Source organism: Gorilla gorilla, chromosome 12 (genome assembly GCF_029281585.2).
Source record: "Gorilla gorilla gorilla isolate KB3781 chromosome 12, NHGRI_mGorGor1-v2.1_pri, whole genome shotgun sequence".
NCBI classification, from domain to species: domain Eukaryota; kingdom Metazoa; phylum Chordata; class Mammalia; order Primates; family Hominidae; genus Gorilla; species Gorilla gorilla.
Genome location: NC_073236.2, coordinates 116239574 through 116249173, shown reverse-complemented (window position 1 = coordinate 116249173; position 9600 = coordinate 116239574). Strand labels below are relative to the sequence as shown.

Here is a 9600-nt window from a genome sequence, read left to right as displayed (position 1 = left end):
GCTGGGGTGGTCACTTCTTCCCAGGAAGGCCATTTAAGGCTCTTCAAAGCCATTGGAGCTGAACAGAATAATTAAATCTCTCCCCAAGGAGGACCTAAATAATTAATGTGCCAATGCTTTAGCAACTGTAGATTGCATACAAATTGCAGGGTTATCGCCGTTATTAGCACCAGTGTTGCCTGAAGTTAGAGGGGCTTGACTTTTACATTCTGTCCATCTGATTCCACACAACTGTGGTATTTCAAATAGTTCCAGTGGATCACATTTGAGGGAATGTGATCTAACCCCCTAGCACGCATCCGCATGTGGTCTGTAACCCACAATGAATTCCAGTCAGAAAGGAACTTTTTGTGCAAAACATGGTGCCAGGTGCTCAGGATGCCAGAGAGAAAAGCCCTCCAGAAGATCACAAACTAGAAAGGAGACAGACAGACAGACATTCCTCTGTAATAAGGCAGCCAAGGGTCTCTACTCCAATAGAGGTACCAAGTCTCATGGGACCACAGGAGAGAGTGAAGTTAATGGCAACTGAGGGAATCTGTAAGAATTTTTGGAGGATGGGTTTTTTTGTTTTTGTTTTTTTTTTTTTTTGAGACGGAGTCTGCTCTGTCGCCCAGGCTGGAGTGCAGTGGCACGATCTCAGCTCACTGCAAGCTCCACCTCCCGGGTTCACACCATTCTCCTGCCTCCGCCTCCTGAGTAGCTGGGACTACAGGCGTCCGCTACCACGCCCGGCTAATTTTTTCTATTTTTAGTAGAGACGGGGTTTCACCGTGTTAGCCAGGCTGGTCTCGATCTCCTGACCTCGTGATCTGCCCGCCTCGGCCTCCCAAAGTGCTGGGATTACAGGAGTGAGCCACCGCACCTGGCCGAGGATGGGATTTTAAGTGAGGCTTACAGCCAGCCATGGTGGCTCACACCTGTAATCCCAATGCTTTGAGAAGCCAAGCCAGGAGAATCACTTGAGGTCAGGAGTTTGAGATCAGCCTGAGCAACATGGCGAGACCCTGTCTCTACAAAATAATAACAATAATAGGGTGCGGCTTAAGGAATGGATGGGACCCTAGGAAGCAAGTGTAGGAGAAACCCTGGCCAAAGGCAGAAAGAGAAACATTCAAAGTGAAGGAACAGGATGAACTGCCTGTGAACTTAGAGAGTTGGGGGATGTGTGGAACGTGATAGAATATGAAGCTGTGAGCATAGGTCAGGTCAGGTCATAGAAGCCTGCAGGAGCCCACGGTAAGGAGTTTGGAAATAAGGGATCAAGGCAGCCCTTGGTCTGGTAGACCCTAGATGAAGAAAGAGCCCCCACTCAAGGTCACAGGAGGATTGAGGTGAATCTGTGACTAGATCTAGGTCTCCCAGTCGCACTACCCACGGCCCAAGCTGGCAGCCGCCTCTGTTCAATCCTTGGATCTAAGGGACAGGGGCACAAACCCAGGGAAAGAGAAGGGAATATTTGTTAGTTTTATGATGATTTCAAAAAATGTTAAGGAGAAAAATAGAAGCAAATTTTCTATCATCTTAGAGGGCATGAGAATGTTCCAGCTGGAAGGCAGTCTTCAGTCCCACCCGCACCCACTGGTGTGCAGCCCTGGGTCAGGGGCTGTAGGCACAGAGGGGACCTCTGAGGCCAAATATCACTGCTCAGTAAATAGGCCTTGTCATCCAGTGTCATCAGTTTGGAAACAGCAGGCTAGTGGGTGAGGTTGCAACTGTTCCTAGGACTTTGGCTCCCTTTTAGATAAATGGCAGAAATTCCCATTTGGACCACAGGAAAGCCAGAAGGGGTCTTCACTAAAACCCTAAGTCCAGGCAAGAAGTCAGAGTGTTTCATGGTTCCTAGGAGGGTTTGCCTGCATAGGGCCTCAGGTGTCACACGTCCGACTCAGGCTGGACGAGCGACCCACAGGTGCCGCCCACAGGTGGTTTCATTCTGTCTCACCTGGAAGCTGGAGCCCGCTCTTGGCCTTCAGGGTTTATTCTGAGGCCAACTCTTCTTTGGAAAAGAAGTAGGGGAAGAGATGCATATCTGATCAGACCGGGGAGGGAGGGCAACATTCCGCTTGGAAGGCGCGTGGAGCAGCAGCGGGATGTTCTGTTTGTGTAAAGCCCCCATTTGTCCCCACAGTGTCAGCATGCGTCGGGCTCCCTGCTCCTGGATGAATTACCCTCTGGGCCTGCCTGACACTGTCTTTGCTGGGCTTTCTCAGTATATTTCACAACTGCTCTGAGTTTATAATTTTTTCAGGTCCTTTATCAAATATGTGTCATACATACCAATGGGATGGGAAGCATTTATCACCTAGCTGGGTTCTTACTTGAGCTCTGAAAAAAGTGATTTGGCCACACAACCTTTCTCAAGGCTCTGATTTAATGGACTTCTCTGCTGCAAAGCCACTGAAATTCTTTGCCTTTTAATATTTGACATCTCTTCCTCTTTATTACCATCTCACACAGCCCTTATAGGCCAGCCGGAACGAGCCCATTAGTCTCTGACAAATAACTTGTGTCGTTTGGTGAAAAATATGCAGAAGTTTGGCTGCAACTTTATCTCCAGCCTTGGTTCTGTTTGTGGCTTCACTCTCCTCTAGGCAAAGCATCCAGCCCCAGGCAGAGCCTCTTCAAGTCCCCATTCCCTCATGCCACTTGCCGCTGCATCCACAGAGCCATTTTACACTCACCACTTAGAACCAATGGGGTTTGAGACGGGTCGTTAGAGGGGATATCTGGTCCATAACTCGGGGGTGAGAACTGAATGGGAGCCATGGCCTCAAGAAGCTTTGCTCACTTTCACTCACTCTCCAGGGACCCCTGGCACCACCACCATAGGAATGAGCCTGGGCTAGCCTGTTGGAGCATGAGAGACTGCATGGAGCAGAAATGAGTTGTCCCAGATGAGACATTTAGACCGGCCAGTCTCTGCCAATATCAGCCAGGCCTGACCTAGATCTGCTGAGTGTAGCCCAAACTGCCAAACCAGAGTCACAGTCTAAATAAGTGCCCATAGCAGCATTGTTTACAATAGCAAAATGGTGGCAGCAACCCAAGCGTCCATCAAAGGATGAATGGTTAAACAGTATGTGGTATCTACATACAGTGGAATATTAGCCAGCCTTAAAAAGGAGGGAAATCCTGATGCATGCTACCATGTGGGTGAACCTTAAGGACATTATGCTTGGTGAAATAAAGCCATTCACAGGACAAATATTGCATAATTCCACTTATAAGAGGGTCTAAAATAGTCAAACTCATAGAGACAGAAAGTAGAATGGTGGTTGCCAGGGATGAGTGGAGGGGAGGTGGGGAGTGGTTGTTTAATGGGTGTGGAGTTTCCGTTTGTGAAGATGAAAAGGATTCCAGAGGATTGCCCAACAGTGTGAATATACTTAACACTACTGAACTGGACACTTTAAAATGGGTACATTTTACCACAACTAAAAAAAAAAAAAAGAATTAGCCTCAAACTGAACTAGCAAAGGTGAAACCAACACAGGGAAAGTTCCCTGAGCACTTGAGTCCATCATCTATTCATGCCTTGTGTATCAGTTAGCTCTTGCTGCTTAACAAACAATTCTAAAATTCAGTGACTTAAAATTGAGTGTGTTAACAACAGCCACTTATTTAGATTGTGATCCTGGTTTAGCAGTTTGGACTACACTCAGCCAATCTAGGTCAGGCCTGGCTGATGTTGGCAGAGACTGGCTGGTCTAAATGCCTCATCTGGGACAGCTCGTTTCCGCTCCACACAGTCTCTCATGCTCCAACAGGCTATCCCAGGCTTGTTCCTATGGTGGTGGTGCCAGGGGTCCCTGGAGAGTGAGTGAAAGCGAGCAAAGCTTCTTAAGGCCGTGACTCACATTTTCACAGGGTCACTTCCACCACATTCTGTAGTCCAAAGCAAATCACAAAGCCAGCCAAGATTCAAAGGGTAGGGAAATCATCTCCACCTCTTGACGGGGGAAGCTACAAAGAATATTTGCCATCCATCACACCAGATATATATATGTGTGTATATATATATGTATGTATATATATATATATGTGTATATATATATATGTGTGTATATATATATGTGTGTATATATATATGTGTGTATATATATATATATGTGTGTATATATATATATATGTGTGTATATATATATATATATATATATATGTGCCAGGCCCTGTGCTGAGTGTCGAAGATAAAAATATGAATAAAACATAGTCTAGTGCAGGAGGCAGACATGTAAATAAATAATTACAACTCCTAGTATCGATAAAGAAGTGAGCACAAGTTGTTCTGCCAGCCTCCGGAGGAGGGCAGAGGGCAGAGGGTGTGGGAGGAAGAGGGGAAGGAGGCAAAGAGGCCCAGGACAAAATAACACTTTCCCTGGTGGTGAAGGATAAATACTGCTTGGCCAGATGGAGGAAGGGGAGGGAAGATCCAGGCGGAGGGGACGGAGACTTGGAGTGGGGACGTGTGTGGGGTGCAAGGAGGCTTCGCTGGGGAGCAAAGGGCCCCCTGGGAGTGGAGGAGGAGCTGAGGGAATGGGGAGACCTCCCAGAGGGCCGTGCTGCCCCTTCAGCCCCGAAGGATTTGTGTGGCCAGTGGCTGTGAGGAGCTGCAGTGTGGAGGTGGCCTGGAGGGGGACAGGCTGGAAACAGGGAGACATCCTCAGAGGCTGTTGCAGTGACTCAAGTGAAAGATGAGGGCAGCTCACTCAGGGTGCTGGAGGGCCTAGGGCAGGAGAGGCTGGATCCTGAGAATTCTAGGAGGTAAAAAGATGGGACTTGGTGTGATGAGGGAGGGGAGGAGTCTGGGGAAGGCCTGCGGATTGCGGGCAGTGGACCGTCTTCCACGGGAAGAGGAGCTCCATGCTGGGCGCTGAGTCGAGCATCCTGGGCATGCAGGAGGAAGTGGGGAAAGGGGCAGAGAAGCCTGGGACAAAAATCTGAGCATGGGGAAGCCACTTCCGTGAGCAAGGCCAGGGTGTGCAGTCCCACAGACGTAGGCGGGCATCCCGCTCAAAGCCGAGGAGACCCAAAAACAACCTCTGGGGCCGACCAACAGGGAAGGATGCTGAGGCCAAGTCTTCACCCCACCTGGTAGGCTCAGCTGCCAGGACTCCACTCGCCAGACCCCACCGAGCCTCCATGCAGGGAGGGTCATGGGCTCTCTAGGCCATCTTCTCCTGGGGTCTCTAGGCCATCTTCCCCTGGGGTCTCTAGGCCATCTTCCCCTGGGGTCTCTAGGCCATCTTCCCCTGGGGTCTCTAGGCCATCTTCCCTTGGGGTCTCTAGGCCATCTTCTCCTGGGGTCTCTAGGCCATCTTCCCCTGGGGTCTCTAGGCCATCTTCTCCTGGGCTCTCTAGGCCATCTTCTCCTGGGCTCTCTAGGCCATCTTCTCCTGAGGTCTCTAGGCCATCATCTTCTCCCGCAGAATCCTGGAGCAGGATAGTGCAGGGTGCCAGGTGCTTCTGGAAGTCCACTCTGAAGACCCAGCCCCGAGGCCTGCAAATCTCCCACACCTGAGAACAGGCCATGTTGTTGGGAGATCTCCCCAGACCCCGCAGCAATCCCATACACCTCACTTGGAAGCTTCTCAGAGATCAGGGAGTGTCCTTTGCCAAAACATGGGGCAGGGAGGAGGGCAGCCTGTGCCCAGCGGGTCCTGGTGTCCCCTTATGGATTCTGGGTCTCCCCACCGACAGGCACAGCCTGAGAGCCTGAGCTCCTGCTTCGCCGGCCGGGCAGGCAGTGGGCAGCAGCCCGCACACACCAGCCAGTCGATACTAGGAATGCACTTGGGGCCTGCTGGGAATCCCCTGGTGAGCACTTTCATAAATTGAAAAATTCTTCTGAAAGTGAATAATCTTCCCCAACTATTAAATCCAGATTTCCACCAAGTGAGATTCAGAGAGAGCAGAAAGCACCTACATTAGGATGGGGACACCTGAACCTCCAAGCGCCTTCCAGGTCTGGCTCCAGAATTCCTGGAGCAGAAGGTGTCACGGCCGGGGCTGGGGCTTTAGATAGAATCAGTGCCGGGACCTCGATTTGAAAGGAAGGTCTTCAGAAACCCTCAGGATGCCTCGGGCCCAGAAAGAATAGGCATTTGTGTGCTGTTGTGTTTTCCGGGCCCCTAAGCACTGATTAACTCAGCAGGCATGTGGGGCCACATCTGTCACTCTCTGCAGCGTGACACCCAGGGGGCTACCAAGCAGGTGTCTCTGCCCTTCTGTGCTAGAGGAAACAGAGGCCCAGAAAGCTGGGGTGCTGGCCCAGGGTCACACACAATTAGTGGCAATGCTGGAACAAGAACCAGGATCCAGGTCTTCAGAATCCCAGCCCAGAATTCTGTCCCCTCCCCTACCGCTTCACTCAAAAAGGTGATGTCATCTACCTGGCTCGTGGTTTGGGCATTAATTCAGCTGGTGACTCTTTCTGGAGATGCATGTGAGCATGGCAGCTGAGCCCTATCCAGCCTGGCCCTGCAACTGGCCCTGTGCTGTCTCCCCTCCGCCCGGGCTGTGCGCAGGTGCCGCTGGGCTCTCTGCCTTGTCTCTAGCCCAGGCCTCTATCCACCGCCTCCTACCCCATCCCCCAGGTGTCCCACAGGCCCCACCCCACAACTGATCTTCTTGTTCCCTCCCTTCCTGATGTCCCACCACCATCCCCTCCAAAAACCTGTTAGTGGTCTCCATGCCTCCCCCTCCCCACTTCCTTCCTGCACTGAGCCCCACGGGGTCCACATGCTCCTGTTTCTCTGTCCTGCTGCTGCTGTGTAATTCCGGCCTTCTCACCTCTCCCTCGGAAAGACCATCACCATCAGCAGCACTGCACACTCCCACCCGCTGAGCACTCCCTGTGTGCCCGCCACATGCTGTCTCATGGAACCTTCAACAAGTGCAGACCCTGAGGCTCTGAGGATGTGGGTCCCCTTTCCCAAGGTCACAGAGCTGATAGGAGGCCCAGTGCAGGTTCACCCTCAGGTCTGGCTTTGAGGCTCAACTCTCTGCATGGCGCTATCTTGCCTCCCATTGGCCTCCCAAGCCACTCCCCATCCTGCCTCTGTGTGGATTTGTCTGAAACCCAAGTCTAACCTCGCCACTTCCTGTCCAGAATCCCCTGTGGCTCCCTGGTGCCCCAGGATGAAGCTGGAGCTCCCAGGCAAGACTGTTGTGATCTGGCCCTGCCCACTGCCTCATTGTGTTCCCTGTTGCCCATGGCCCTTTTGTCCACCTGCACCTGCCCCCTCGTGCTCCTGCACCCTCCCACACCCTCCCGCACCCTCCCGCGCCCTCCCACTGGTGCTCTGAGCCTGTTGGTCTCTGTCTGTAGCTCCCACCCCCCTTGCTCCGGGTCTGAGCTCACCCCACGTAGATCCTTCCTGAAGTCCCAGCCAGAGCCCCCTTCCGCACCCCTGGAGATGCTCTGCTGTGACTCCAGACTCAGTGTGACTTGGGGTTGGCGGGGTCAGTGATTCGGCCTTGCCCATGGCTCCCAGAGGGCAGGGCCCCCAACCCCGATCCTTGAACATGCATGTGGCATGTTCTCCAGGAGCCCCTCCCACCGTCTTCCTTGGTCTTCAGCAGAGCCCAGTGTGTCCTCACCAAAAAGGGCCTGCCTGGCAATCAGGGAGCAGAAGCAGGATCCTCAATCCCCATTTTACAGATGCAGAAGCAGAGGCTCAGAGAGACAAAGGGTCTTGGCCAAGTGTCAGAAGCAGGGCTGGGGCCAGGAAGGAGTCCTGGCGGGCAGCCGGCCCTGGCCCATGTGGACAGCAACAACCAATGAGGCTGGAGCAGGGGCGATGGCTGGGGGGCTGGAGAGCAGGGCTCAGCTCTGCAGGCCACCCTCTCCCACACACCTGCCAAGGGAAATTGCCTGGCCTGAAGACAGTCTAGGTCATTCTGGCCCAAGGATCAGGGCCTCTGACGCACAGCTGCCAGCAACATTAAGGGCAGGCTTTGCCCAGGGCATCCTGGGGGCAGGCAGATGAGGCAAGGCTGTTGTGGGGAGCAGTGGTCAACTGAAGGCCCTAACTTTTGCCAGTGAAAGAGAGTGTGCAACCCCAACAGGGTGGCTGGCAGGCTCTTCCCTCCTTCTCCTTTCTAAGCCTTGGGGTGGGTCTGGGAGAAGCTTCTGGCATCCCCAGGTCTGGAGCCCATGGGCCCGGGCACTGTCTGTGCCAGCCCCAGGTCCAAGACACTGGGCACAGGTAGGTGTGCAGCAGAGTGGGAGCCTCCGAGGCCACTTCCTGGGATCTGCTGGGCTGTAAAGCAGGCTCTGCCCCATGTCAAAGTCCCAGGAGAGGGTGGGTGTCCTGAGAGACTCACCTGGGACATGGGAGGAGGTGCAGAGGGTCCCTGTCCCTTGCTTGCTTGCTTTCCCGAAAAGTCCCCACAAGTGTGAAACAGAAGGAGGTGCTTGCCAGGCCTCCCATGGCCCCCTCCTTTCTCAGGGTCTCCTCCCACGCCATGGCTATGAGTGTCTAACATAAGGGACGCTGTTTTTGCAGGTTTTGTGGTTGTGATTCCTTTGAACCATATCCAGCCCATCTTACATCACAGTGCCATGCTTGACTTGGTCTCCAATACATCGGCACCCATTGGCATTTGGAGAACTTGCTCCGTAGTTATTTGACAGTTTTTAGTTGTCTGTGATAATGTATTCTCTATGTTTCCAATCGTCAGTATGGGAATCTCTCCCCCAACCTTTCAATTTCTGGGTTTGATTTTTTGTATCATATTTGGTTTTTTTGCTTTTTAAAGTTGTGATTCCTTTGGTTATTAGCCCCTCCCAGTGGCTGCTTGTTTATGCATTATGTTTGTGACTTCTTTTGACTGTCAGTGTTGAGCCAGTCTTGCCAAGAAACAATATCAAGTATTTCCTATTTCTCTACTTCTTGAAAAAAGAAAAAAAAACTTTTTTTAATTAAAAAAAAAAAAAACTCTTAATGGGAACCTGGCCCTGTCTGTCTTCTCTGTTCTGCAGAAATGTTGAAGGAATTGAACCAGCAACGCAGAGCGAAAGCGTTTACAGACCTGAAAATTGTTGTTGAAGGCAGAGAGTTTGAAGTCCACCAAAATGTTCTAGCTTCCTGCAGCTTGTATTTCAAGGACCTGATTCAAAGGTTTGCCTTCCTTCCAGCTGTGGTCGGGTCTGTTCCTTTGTAGGACGCTTTTGTGTCGCTTTTCTCTTCCCCTCTCTTGCAGGTTCCTGAAGCGTGACTCCCTGTCACAGAGCCAGTAGCCATCTCTCCTCCTCCTCCTCCTCCTCCCCAGTACCCTCTCACACACGGCCTCAGAGCAGCCACTGCACCCAGCACCCGCCCCCACCCACAGCTTTGCTGGTCACCAGGGGCCTCTGCCAGCAGTAGACAACACCGTGCCCCACCCCTGAGATCCCAGGTTCTCAGTGGCTCACAAGCTGTCCCTGAGATTAGGGGGGACTGTAGGCTCCATTTTAAGGGATCACTACACACTGCCCCCACTGGGCCAGAGCAGGATCCCCAGTGCCATCGTCCCTGCTGTCGGTGGTGACTAATGCCAGGAAAGCGCATCGGCCAGGCCGTCCCTGCTGAGGAGCACAAGGTGCCCCCGGGACCG

The 9600-nt window shown here is 52.4% G+C and overlaps 1 protein-coding gene across 3 annotated transcripts in view; it reads left to right on the top strand.

Annotated features, from left to right (window-relative positions):
- Window positions 1–9600, top strand: part of KLHL29 (kelch like family member 29) — a 322364-nt gene that overhangs the window by 289214 nt on the left and 23550 nt on the right. For all 3 annotated transcript variants that reach the window (XM_031008275.3, XM_055377528.2, XM_055377529.2), the window contains one exon: window positions 8987–9125. In XM_031008275.3, coding sequence (XP_030864135.1) covers window positions 8987–9125 — 139 coding nt within the window. The remainder of the gene's footprint in view (window positions 1–8986; window positions 9126–9600) is intronic.